At 51.1% G+C, this 12,932-nt stretch overlaps 1 protein-coding gene across 2 annotated transcripts in view; it reads left to right on the plus strand.

The window, feature by feature from the left end:
* The first annotated feature begins 564 nt into the window (after positions 1–564).
* mtmr2 (myotubularin related protein 2) overlaps positions 565–12,932 on the plus strand; it is a 148,200-nt gene continuing 135,832 nt past the window's right edge. Inside the window, exon 1 of one of the 2 annotated variants that reach the window (XM_072476391.1) lies at positions 565–783. In XM_072476391.1, the coding sequence (XP_072332492.1) occupies positions 686–783 (98 nt within the window). In that variant the 5' untranslated portion in view covers positions 565–685. The remainder of the gene's footprint in view (positions 784–12,932) is intronic. The other variant, XM_072476390.1, reaches the window with a different exon arrangement.

Genomic DNA, 12,932 nt, shown 5'->3' on the forward strand with positions numbered 1-12,932 from the left:
ACCCGGCGGCCCCACTGATGGACCCGGCGGCGCCCCCTGGAGGACCCGGCTGCCCCCCTGGCAGAACCGTCCCCCTGGAGGACCCAGCGACGCCCCCTGGAGGACCCGGCCCCCTGGAGGACACGGCACCGACCCCTGGAGGACCCGGCGGCCTCACTGATGGACCCGGCGGCGCCCCCTGGTGGCCTCGGCCCCCTGGAGGACCCGGCGGCCCCCCTGGAGGACCCGGCGGCCCCCCTGGCGGAACCGTCCCCCCTGGCGGAACCGTCCCCCTGGAGGACCCAGCGACGCCCCCTGGAGGACCCGGCCCCCTGGAGGACACGGCACCGACCCCTGGAGGACCCGGCGGCACCACTGATGGACCCGGCGGCGCCCCCTGGTGGCCTCGGCCCCCTGGAGGACCCGGCGGCCCCCCTGGATGACCCAGCGACGCCCCCTGGAGGACCCGGCCCCCTGGAGGACACGGCACCGACCCCTGGAGGACCCGGCGGCCCCACTGATGGACCCGGCGGCGCCCCCTGGTGGTCTCGGCCCGCTGGAGGACCCGGCAGCGCCCCCGGCGGTTTCTCAGGCGGGCAGGGTTTGTTTACCTCGCGGTGGAGGCTGGGTAGTGATGGGTGACCGCCGCTCTCCCTGAGCCGGGAAACTTTCCTCAGTCACCTCGGAAACCAGCTCCCCACCGGTCATGGAGAAAAGCACCAGTTACGACAGTATTGGATCCAGGCGGTCATTCCAGGGCAGCGGCTCCGACTCGAGGCCGCCCAGCGTTGGATCCGTCAGCAGGTGAGAGCCCGGGAGGGGCTTCGGAGAGAAAAAACAGGGAGAGGGAGAGGATGGGGGGGGGGGGGGGAGAGGGAGAGGATGGGGGGGGGGGGAGAGAGAGGATGGGATGGGGGGGGGAGAGGATGGGGGGGGGGGGAGAGGATGGGGGGGGGGGGAGAGGATGGGGGGGGGGAGAGAGAGGATATGGGGGGGGAGAGAGAGGATGGGGGGGGAGAGAGAGGATGGGGGGGGAGAGAGAGGATGGGGGGGGGAGAGAGAGGATGAGAGGATGGGGGGGAGAGAGAGGATGAGAGGATGGGGGGGGGGAGAGAGAGGATGGGGGGGGGAGAGAGAGGATGAGAGGATGGGGGGGGGGAGAGAGAGGATGGGGGGGGGGAGAGAGGATGGGGGGGGGGGAGAGAGGATGGGGGGGGGGGAGAGAGGATGGGGGGGGAGAGAGAGGATGGGGGGGGGGGGAGAGAGAGGATGGGGGGGGGGAGAGAGAGGATGGGGGGGGGGAGAGAGAGGATGAGAGGATGGGGGGGGGAGAGAGAGGATGAGAGGATGGGGGGGGAGAGAGAGGATGGGGGGGGGAGAGAGAGGATGGGGGGGGAGAGAGGATGGGGGGGGGGGAGAGAGAGGATGAGAGGATGGGGGGGGGGAGAGAGAGGATGGGGGGGGAGAGAGGATGGGGGGAGAGAGAGAGGATGGGGGGGAGAGAGAGAGGATGGGGGGGGGAGAGAGAGGATGGGGGGGAGAGAGAGGATGGGGGGGGGAGAGAGAGGATGGGGGGGGAGAGAGGATGGGGGGGAGAGAGAGGATGGGGGGAGAGAGAGGATGGGGGGGAGAGAGGATGGGGGGGGAGAGGGAGGATGGGGGGGGAGAGAGAGGATGGGGGGGCGAAAGAGGAGGGAGGGGGGTCGAAAGAGGAGGGAGGGGGGTCGAAAGAGGAGGGAGGGGGGTCGAAAGAGGAGGGAGGGGGGTCGAAAGAGGAGGGAGGGGGGTCGAAAGAGGAGGGAGGGGGGTCGAAAGAGGAGGGAGGGGGGTCGAAAGAGGAGGGAGGGGGGTCGAAAGAGGAGGGAGGGGGGTCGAAAGAGGAGGGAGGGGGGTCGAAAGAGGAGGGAGGGGGGTCGAAAGAGGAGGGAGGGGGGTCGAAGAGAGGAGGGAGGGGGGTCGAAAGAGGAGGGAGGGGGGTCGAAAGAGGAGGGAGGGGGGTCGAAAGAGGAGGGAGGGGGGTCGAAAGAGGAGGGAGGGGGGTCGAAAGAGGAGGGAGGGGGGTCGAAAGAGGAGGGAGGGGGGTCGAAAGAGGAGGGAGGGGGGTCGAAAGAGGAGGGAGGGGGGTCGAAAGAGGAGGGAGGGGGGTCGAAAGAGGAGGGAGGGGGGTCGAAAGAGGGGGGAGGGGGGTCGAAAGAGGGGGGAGGGGGGTCGAAAGAGGGGGGAGGGGGGTCGAAAGAGGGGGGAGGGGGGTCGAAAGAGGGGGGAGGGGGGTCGAAAGAGGGGGGAGGGGGGTCGAAAGAGGGGGGAGGGGGGTCGAAAGAGGGGGGAGGGGGGTCGAAAGAGGGGGAGGGGGGTCGAAAGAGGGGGAGGGGGGTCGAAAGAGGGGGAGGGGGGTCGAAAGAGGGGGGAGGGGGGTCGAAAGAGGGGGGAGGGGGGTCGAAAGAGGGGGGAGGGGGGTCGAAAGAGGGGGGAGGGGGGTCGAAAGAGGAGGGAGGAGGGCGAAAGAGGAGGGGGGTCAAAAGAGGCGGGGGGGCGAAAGAGGTGGGGGGGGCGAGAGGGGGCGAAGGAAGGTGGGAGAGGCGGGAGGGGGGCAAGAGGAGGAGGAAGGGTGCGAGAGGAGGGGGGGGGCGAGAGGAGGAGGGAGGGGGGGCGAGAGGAGGAGGGAGGGGAGAGAGGAGGAGGGAGGGGGGGCGAGTGGAGGAGGGTTGGAGGGGGAGGAGGAGACGGGAGGGGGAGAGGATTGGAGATGGGAAGACGAGCAAGTGGTGGGGGACGGGGAGCAGAATAGGGGACGGAGGACAGGGAGGTGGAGGGGAGGAAGAGGAGGAGGAGAAGAAGGGGTGGAGGAGGTGTGAGTGAAAGGAGGAGGATAGATTGGGGAGGGTGGTGGAGTGGGTGTGGAGGGAAAGATGAGGGAGGGGCGACGTCGAGAGGACTGGAGGAGGAGGTCGAGGGAGCATGAGGGAAGGAGGAAGTGGGTGGAAGTAGGGGTAATGTAGTGAAGAATATAGGGGAGGCTGCAGTGAGCTAGGGTGGGGAAAACTCAACAGGTGAGGAAGGAGGCATGCTGGACGGGAGAAGGGACAGTGAGAATGGAGGGATGTAGGAGGAGTGGGGAGGAGGAGGCGGGGTGGAAGAGAAGAAGAGTGGATGAGGAAGATTGGATGGGGAAGAGAAGGGAGGATCAGGAGGAAAAGGTGGGAGAGGGGAGGGTGATAGGAGGAAAGAATGAGGTGTACAGGTGGAGGGAGGGTGCAAAGAGAGGCTAAGAGGGTGTGGAGGGAAGGAAGAGGGAGGGGAGACAGAAGGAGGGAGGGAAGGGAGAAGACGAAGAGGACTGGAGGGGAAGGTCAAGGGAGTGGAGCTGGATATGAGGCAGGGGAGGGAGTGGCAGATAACAGGTCGAGGGAGAGGCTGAGGAAGAAGATGGAGAGAGGCGGAGGATGCAGTGAGGAATGGAGGGGGAGGATGCAGCGATTTAGGGAAAGGAAGAAGCAGCAAGTGAGGAAGGAGGGAGGCATATGTTGGGAGAAAGGCAGGAGGTAGGGAGAGGTAAGGATGTAGGCACGGAAGTGAGGCATAGGATTGAGGAAGGGAGTAGGAAAGAGGAGGAGGAAGAAGACGGAGGACGTAGAGGAAGAAAGAGGGGAGGAAGAGGACAGATGGGAAGGGAAGAATGGGGAGATGGGAGGACACATTGTGGATGAGTCGATGGAGGGAGTGACAGGAAGGACCGAGGGATGAGGAGAGGGGAGGCGATGAGGGGAACCGGGGATGTGGAGGGAGGAGATGGAGGGAGGGTGAGGGGAGGAGGAGAGAGAGGGGGAGGACGGGGAGTGGAGGGGTTGGTGAGGAGGGTACGGGGAGTGGAGGGGGGACGGGGAGTGGAGGGGGGACGGGGAGTGGAGGGGGGACGGGGAGTGGAGGGGGGACGGGGATATTGGTTCTTGCCTTTACTTTATTTGGGTAACTTTTTGTCCACACCTCCTCCTCCGCTTGAGAACTCATTGTGTCCATTTTGTTGGTCTGGTTGAGATGAGCTTAATTCAGATGAAAGCAGCAATGAAGCAAGGAGTGATCTCGGTTTGTGTGGCATGGACGCAGAGCAGGACAGGTTTATCTACTCAGTCATTGGTCGAAGATCAACTCGCTTAAAGTTGATGTATCTGGGTACATAGTCTGAAAAGCAGTAAGGATGACATAGAATAATAAAGTTGTGTTGAAATGTCTTGGTTTTCTCACAAGTAAAGAGCTGGAGTAGTTTCAATGACGTCTTCACAAGGTTATGTTAGTGTATCATTTGAATTTATTTATTGTCACGTGTACCGAGGTACAGTGAAAAGTATTTTACTGCGAGCAGCTCAACAGATCATTAAGTACATGAAAAGAAAAGGAAATAAAAGAAAATACATAATAGAACAACACAAGGACCACAATGTAACTAGATAACACCGGCAACGGGTGAAGCATGTAGTGTTAATGAGGTCAGCCCATAAGAGGGTCATTTAGGAATCTGGTAACAGTGGGGAAGAAGCTGTTTACTTTTATATCTCCTGCCCAATGGAAGAAGTTGGAAGAGTGAGTAAGCTGGATGGGAGGGGTCTTTGATTATGCTGCCCACTTTCCCCAGGCAGCGGGAGGTGTAGATGTAGTCAATGGATGGGGAGGCAGGTTCGTGTGATGGTCTGGGCTGTGTTCATGACTCTCTGAAATTTCTCGCGGTTGAGCCGAGCAGTTGCCATACCAGGCTGTGATGTAGCCAGATAGGATGCTTTCTATGGTGCATCTGTAAAGGTTGGTAAGCTCTGAATTGATTGAAATGTTGACTGTCTTTTGAAAGGCAGTGGAAGGCTTTGAATTGTGTGGGTTTTAAAAAATTGGTTTTGCTGACATCTGAGATACCTTTCTATTGTGTCATATCTGGAATGGTCAATGATAGAAGCTTTCAATTGGAATACTAGAACATAAAAGCAGTACTTCTCTGCATTTTACACACAACTAATGCATCAATGGAAGGCTGTGTTCAAGATGTTTGTAATGCTGCCTTTTAGAGCCTACTTCAATACAGCCTACTTCAATGTGAATGTAGCTGAACAAGTAGTGGGGAGGAATAAATAACCCACTTGAGCAATGGAGGTCAATTTAGTAACCAAGTTAAACACACTCCAATTGGCTTTTCATTTCATAGGATCCCTACAGTGCCGAAGGAGGCCATTCAGCCCATTGAGTCTGCACTGACCCTTGGGATGAGCACCCTACTTAGGCCCACGCCCCCACCCCATCCCCATGGCCCATCCACCTAACCTGCACACCTTTGGACTGTGGGAGGAAACCGGAGCACCCAGAGGAAACTTACGCAAATACAGGGAGAACGTGCAAACTCCACACTGGCAGTCAGCTGAGGTCTGAATTGAACCCAGGACCCTGGAGCTGTGAGGCAACAGTGTTAACCACCATTTCTTGTGGCTTTATTCCATTAGCAAGAGAATCTCAAACTTTGTCTACTTTAAACGGGAGTTACTAGTCCCTAGCCTGGATCGTACCAAAAACGTTGGGGTTTGGTTTCAGATCATAACAGATTTCATCTGACCGTATAGATACTTTCGACATGAAGGCAAGTAAGTGAATTATAAAATTCTCAAGATCAGAACCGCAAGAAAAAAAAATTCTTGTTGAATAGGCTCTTCTCGCAAAAGAAACAATTGGTCTTTTGAATAGAAATGTCAGGCAAGTGCAATTTCAAATACCATTCATCATTATAGGAACAGAAAATTGTGCAACATTGAATGATTCAGTCTTCATCAAGCCAAACGACTGGAGATATAAATCCCAATCTCTGGAATATCCTGTTTTCGTGCATCACAGGTGCTGTCAGGTCGGCGCCATTGCCAGTAATGTGATGCTGTATTTACATCATCAAACATTTGGTGGAAGCTTTGTACCACTAATCTTGTGCATCACTTAGCTACATCTTGCCCAAAGGCACCGATAGAAAGTGTTCCTCCTTGGTTTAGGTGGTGGTGGGGGGGAAACAGGGAAATTACAGCAATTACACTTAATTTCTTTTAGTGTCATGTTGTCTGGAGTGGAGTTTTCTTTTATAGTTACTTGTTGACAAACCTAGGTGAAGAGCAAAGGCCTGTGGTTTGGGATTATTGAACCACTTTTTGGTTAGTGGATCAATATTTTTCAAGGAACAATTTAATCCCAAATTTGACAGTGCCCAGGAATTCCGTGGTCAGGTTGCTCATTCTCCCTGCCATCCCTGCTCATGCATCCAGGCTGGAAGAGTCTCATACCTGTTGGGAAAATGCAAGGGCTGAGATTCCTCCAGTATTACACTCTGGATCTCCATATCACTCATCATCACATTCTCCTGTCCCTGATCACAAACCAAATCTGAAGTATTTAACTAAGGGGTGTGGCTGCCTCCTGGTGCAGTGCACAGATATCATTTTCCCTCCCTGATGGATCGCAGTGTCCCAAACATATATTCCAGCCCACCAACTTTGAGCTGAGCTTCCTGGAGCTGCAGATATTTACCACAGCTACGGTTGTTGTCGATTACATCGATGTTCACCAGACCCACGTGCTACAGCTGCAATACATCACTTGCCCTGTCAGCATTATTGTATTTTGTTTAACTAATTAGGGTTCAAGTTTTGAAATAAAATTTGCAATTGCATTTGCCTTTTTAAAAAATTTAGAGTGCCCAATCATTTTTTCCAATTAAGGGGCAATTTAGCGTGGCAAATCCACCTACCCTGCACATCTTTGGGTTGTGGGGGCGAAACCCACGCAAACACGGGGAGAAAGTGCAAACTCCATGCAGACCGTGACCCAGAGCTGGGATCAGCCCTAGGACCTCGGCGCCGTGAGGCGACAGTGCTAACCACTGCGCCGCCGTACTGCCCCTTGCAATTGCATTTGTGGTTATATTAAGTAGTTTAACCACTTCAGCTATAAATTTAACACAGTGCTATATCTCCCCAGTCCTGGCCTAATTTTGAAAAGAAACCGTAAAATTCAAAACCATTATCTACCCATTTGACGAATGTGATATAAAATAGTTACTTTAAAGATATTAGTTACTGTAATGTAGATATAGGCCGGTCTAATTCATGTTAGTTCACAGACAAAGGATTTCAGAGAGCATGGCAAAGGAGGGGGGGGGGGGGGGGGGCGGTGTTTAGAGTATGAGGAGAAAAGGATGCTGGGTAATAAGAGGCCAGGGGAAGGGATGAGAAGTGAGCCAATTAGGATGTATGGCCAGGTCAGGAGGGGTATAGGATGACCTATGCGAAACTTGATGCCATTTGAATGTGTTGGTAGAGATTTCTTTGTTCTACCGAATCACTCGATTCTGGAGACCCAGGAGGCAGCTAGCGTTCTGGGTTTTTGTGAAACGAGTCAGACTTGCAAGTCAAATAAAAATAACGAATGCTATGCCTACAAATCCATCTCGAGTTTTATTGAGGCCAGACTGACGGGTAAAGAATTTATTATTTCTCATTTGGTGCCGGAAACCCGGGATTTCTCAAGACGGTTCTGACCAACCGCGAAATCAGAATTAGACTGATTTTGGACAAGGAGAGTGGAAAAGGGCCCACAATGTATAGCTGGAAAATGACCGCGCATTGATTTTTCCCCTTTTCTTATGGTCTGATTAGTCTGGTCACTCGCGGTTGGTATTGAAAAATCGTCTCGACGAAATCAAAGGTCAGTCTGGGGATTAGAAATTTAACTGATGGGATTTCATAATTGATGATTCGGTTTTGGGTTAGGATTTGGAATTAATGGGACATCAAAAAAGATGGTTTAATTCCATGTGTGAGTTATGATTCGGTTTTGGGTTAGTTTTGGAATTAATGGGACATCAAAAAAGATGGTTTAATTCCATGTGTGAGTGTTTTTGGAGAACTAATGGGACCTCAGGAAGAGGGTTTAGTTAAATGCGTGTTTTTAAATCTATAGTTGATTAAGCTACAATTGTATCCTTGGACTGTAGTGGCGAGAAACAATAAATTTTAAAACAAACTGGATGCTGCATGTTAGTTAAAGCAGAAGTCTCTCAAAGGGTTAACAGCAGCTTGAGATAACAGGCAGCTTGTGGTGTAATTGGATACCTTTCTTTCGAGTCAGTGAAACTCCAGCAAAGTTACGTTTTGAATTAATTAAAGGAAACCAGTGGGTTTCTCCACCTCTTTGAAAAAAGTTTATTATTTTCGCAAGCAATTGATTGAAATTGCCAGAATCTTAAGTTTTAATTACTTGAAATAATGTTTAGCTCATTTTATTTGTGAATTAATAGAAACTTAAAGAAACACACTGACACCATTTTTAAAAATCTGGAGATGACAGTTGACTTTGCTCCAGTATACATCACCGCACTAACTGCTCCCTCATTGATAGCAGCCAACATGTTTGTGAATGTAAGAAAAACTTGTTAAAAGAAAAATTGCTAAGATAAAGAATTAATTAAGTTGTAAAAGTTATACAAGTTTGTGTTAAGCAAATCGTAAATTTAGTTCTGAGTTGAGATCAGAGCTAAGCTTGCAGTTTGCAGTAATTCAATTTGAATTTTTAAACATTTTAAGTTTTAAAAGAACACTGTTAAAACCTTTTCAATAATTTTGGCAAGTAGCAAAAATTGCCATTGGTTATAAATAGGCAAAAAAAAAAAAAAAATTTTTAAAAGAGAGCCAAAGTATGAAAGCTAAAGAGTTAATTAGATTATGGAGACAATATTGTCAACATGAGAGGGATAAGATCATGTTATTAAGTTGGCAAGAAAATGCCCTTAAAATGGGGATTCCAATTAGTGAAGGGGGAAACCAGAAAACGCTAGAGATCTTGAAAAAGGAGTGTGCATTCAAAAAAACGCGCAAGTAAAGAGAGGGTGGAAACAAAACAAAACAATGGGCTACGTAGTTCAATGGCTGGCCTTGCATTGACAGAGACAGAGGATGAACTAGAGAATTGGACCGACTGCACCGGTAGCATTGTCTGCACTAATTCCAGAACCACCAGGGTATCATAATTTATATCCAGTCACTGCTCCCCAGATTCAAATCATGCCAGCCTCTCCAGCCCCTTCGGTTGATAGCGTGGGTCCTATTTTACCATCTTCACTGTCTGCGAGAGAAGGGGAGCTCTGTTCCGCAAGCCCAGTTAGCTCTAGGACCCGATCTCGGACAGCGAGAGAAGGGCCTGATCCTATCACGAATACCACCTAAATCCCTTCAGACCGATATAGTAGGACAAAAAAGTACGAGAGCAAAGGAAGAGGATAGGGATGGTTCTGAGGAGCTGGAGCTCCCTCTAGTGACAGGGAAGGACATTGAAGTCTTGGAAGAGCCAGAGGAATCAGCTAGAGCGCCCCCTAGTGAGACAGTTGCTGAGTAGGAAAATACCAAACCCTGACGCTGTGACGGCGGCGGCCCAGCCCACGATAGACGTTTATTTCCCATGGAGACCCAGTGAGATGATGGCTATTATGGCTGCAATCCCAGGAAGAAATCTCCTGCTGCTTTCGTGGATCATCTGAGAACTACCATCTCAGTTTATCAAGCTGATTCTAGGGACCTCTGGGCCCTAGTCCAACAGGTTTTAACCGTAGCAGAGTACAGCAATCATCTCAATCACTTGAATTATGCTAGCCACGCCGCACTCCAGCAAGCCCATGCGTTGGACGATGATAGACGGACACAAATCCTGAATGCGTTGAATAACACATTTCAAAAGCCCATAAACATTTCTGCTATCTTAGATCTCAAACCTAAAAAGACTGAAGAGCCAGAGGAATTTCTGGAACGTTTTAATGAAATCTACCATGGGCAGTCAGGCGACTTGCCATATCAAAATAGTCAGAATTCCCCTCAATATTGTGCTATGTTAATGCATTGCCTACCACCTTCCGTGGCTACTACCGTGAAATGAAATAACATGAATTGAACAGAGAACGGCCCTTCCCAGATGGCCCGGGCAGTCAGATTTTATTGGAAGGAGGGTGTAGGCTAGGAAGGAAGGCCAGTTACAAAGATTAAGACTGAGTATGTAATGAAAAAGGATGATCTGAGACCCCAACCAGCGGCATATATAGAAGGAACAATGCATGTTTCAATTGTGGCCGTACAGATCACTGGCATCAGGAATGCTCCTTCTAAAGACGGGCAGCAGAAGGAGACTACCCGACCCAAAAGGAGGGGGACCCACCAAGGGGAGGACAGACGAGGTACACCAACTTCTCCCAGGCAAACCCTTTCCCAACACAAGATTGACTAGCTAATTTAGTCTTAAGGACTCTCCAATCGGACAGGGAACCTATTATCTCTCTGCAGACGGGAGATCAACATTACCCATTTGTAATCGACACTGGAGCAGCCATGCCTTCGGTGCAATCAGAACTTCGACTACCACTATCCGACCACTCCCAGCATTTGTCGGGGTTCCAAGGACAGGTGTGTGAGTATCCTGTTTCTGAACCTGTGACAGTCACTTACGAGAATAAGTCTGCGGATCATCAGTTTGTAGTGACTACTGGATTGGACTGTAACTTGTTGGCCCGAGATTTACTGTGTATCTTCCAGCTACAGCTAGAGTGCAGAGACGAAGGGGTAACGGTTCAATCATGGAGGATGAGACAACAGTGCTATATTTCTATCACTCCCCAGTGGTGGACGTTAGACATTGAACATTCGCTGCATCACGTTATCCTGGCCTATGACAGAACCGGACAAAACAGGGTGTTGGAGGACAAATACCGGTCGTTAATTGGGACCGAATGGCCAGTCAAGATTACAGCCACAGTCACAGGAAAAGAAGGTACAGCCGATTTTGTTACAATACCACCACATTTATGGCCACAGTCAGCTTCGGTAAGCCCTCATATTACACGTCAGGTCCACGACCAGTGCCATGCCAAGGATCTGGGGCCTATGGTAAAGAGGGTAGTGGATCATTCAGATCCAACAGAGTACACACTTCAAGTCATGCCAGGCGGCACTTCCATAAAATATTTTGAGATTCCTGAAACGATTAACAGTCGACTTCAGCCAACCCACAGCTCTGGAAGAATAGGGGATTCCTTACCTCGGCCAGCACGGAAATATCCCACCGGGGTTTAGTTAATGACCTACTACAGGCCCTCGTGATAGGATGCCCGCGCAGATTTCCGTCATTAAATGCGCTGCCCATACAAACGGTAAGACCCCAGTTGACGTTGGTAATGAACAAGAAGATTGTGCAGCGCGGACAGCCGCGCAAATTCAGCAAATGATGGTGCCTAAAATGTTAAGTCAGACTAAACGATCTACTATAAATATGTCTGCTTCTGACAAGCCAATGCCAACCATCCAAGACGTCTTAAGGTTACAGGAGGACGCTCCTAAGAGTGATAAACAAATGTGGAAACGGTTAGGTTGTACATATGATTCTGTTTCCTCTTTATGGACCACGCCAGCACATCAGACTTGTATGTCTGATGTACTGGCTTTATGGGTCGTTGAATGTGTACATTTTGCAACTCATTGTGGGGCTCGGAGGACTAGTGATTTGTTGCTGGACACTTGGTGGCATCCTAAAATGCAGGGGTTGGCCCAGCGTATCCGTAATCGGTGTTTAATCTGTCAGCAATATAACACCAGCAAAGGTATCCCTTGTGGTATGGGGCAAACCCGGTTGCCCAGTGGTCCCTTTGAGACGCTCCAAATGGATTACATTGAGTTAGAAGGGTGTCAATGTTATAAATATGTTTTGGTTATTGTGGATGTGTTCAGCAGATGGGCGAGGTGTATCCGACTACCGATAATAAAGCTGCTACTGTGGTTAAGGTTCTGAGGCGGGAAATCATTCCCCAGTACGGCATACCAGCTCAGTTGAGTTCTGATAACGGGCCTCATTTTCTTGGACAGATTAACATGCCTCCCTTCCCCAGCGCTATTTTACAGGTGTGGAGCATGATGGGGTGGCTACGCACCGCCTGTGTGATCTTCGTCCTCACCTCGCTTGGAGTGACATCGGCGACGGACATGGAAAAGGGAAATATTATCTACATTTGTAACCCCAACCAAACTACAAGGACACTTTGTTTATGCAAAGGTGATGTTCTTCAATGCCCCCATATACGAGGGCATGGTATCGACTCATGGAAGGTCATCAAATTAACGGACAATGTAGGACTCATGAAGCAATTGCACCAGTCCCGGCGATGGGAAGGGAACATTACATGGACATTGCCTTGTTTTTGGAGTACATGTAAATTTGATTTTGGATGTGTTAAGATTGGTGCCATAACTGTAAAATCAGACCGTCAGGAGAGGGTAGGAAGAGGTTGTGAGAGAGAGAGGGGAACTAGAGAGAGGACGGGGCGTGCAAGGAGGGGAGTACAACTAGAACGTAGGTTATCAGGAGATACATTTAATTCATTTAGGGTCCAGACTGAGGAAAACCCGGGTAGTATGAATCTCTTCTACCAGATTTACCACCGCTTGTATGGCCAGGGATGGGTTGTCTGCTACCCGAACCCCGCATCGGTGTCTAGGTTATTTTCTGTTTCACCGCTTTAGGGCACCACCCAAACGGTGGTTCATTGCCAGCGTTCCGGGCCACCGTCCGAGCAAGTCACTATTCCTTACGATCCGGGTTCAGCACCACCGGCTATTTGCCTTCCCCTTCCTCGGGATAATTTCCACTCACAGTATGATAGGCTGCAACGGTGGAGGGCATACATACCTAGCCACTTCACTCCCAATAGAGACTCCCGGTCGTACGAGAATTGTTTCAGCAGTGACGTGTACGGCTGTTTGCTGGTAGAGGTGGAAACGAATATAACATGTCTGTTCCCCACCTGAACGGACAAGAGGTGTCTTATCACTCAGGCATCCGGCCACTGCGTCTGTTACAACACCACCTGCGTTCCATTGAACACCGGCCTCCAGCTCCTTTGTGGCTGG

This window comes from Scyliorhinus torazame, chromosome 15 (genome assembly GCF_047496885.1).
Source record: "Scyliorhinus torazame isolate Kashiwa2021f chromosome 15, sScyTor2.1, whole genome shotgun sequence".
Taxonomy (NCBI): Eukaryota; Metazoa; Chordata; class Chondrichthyes; order Carcharhiniformes; family Scyliorhinidae; genus Scyliorhinus; species Scyliorhinus torazame.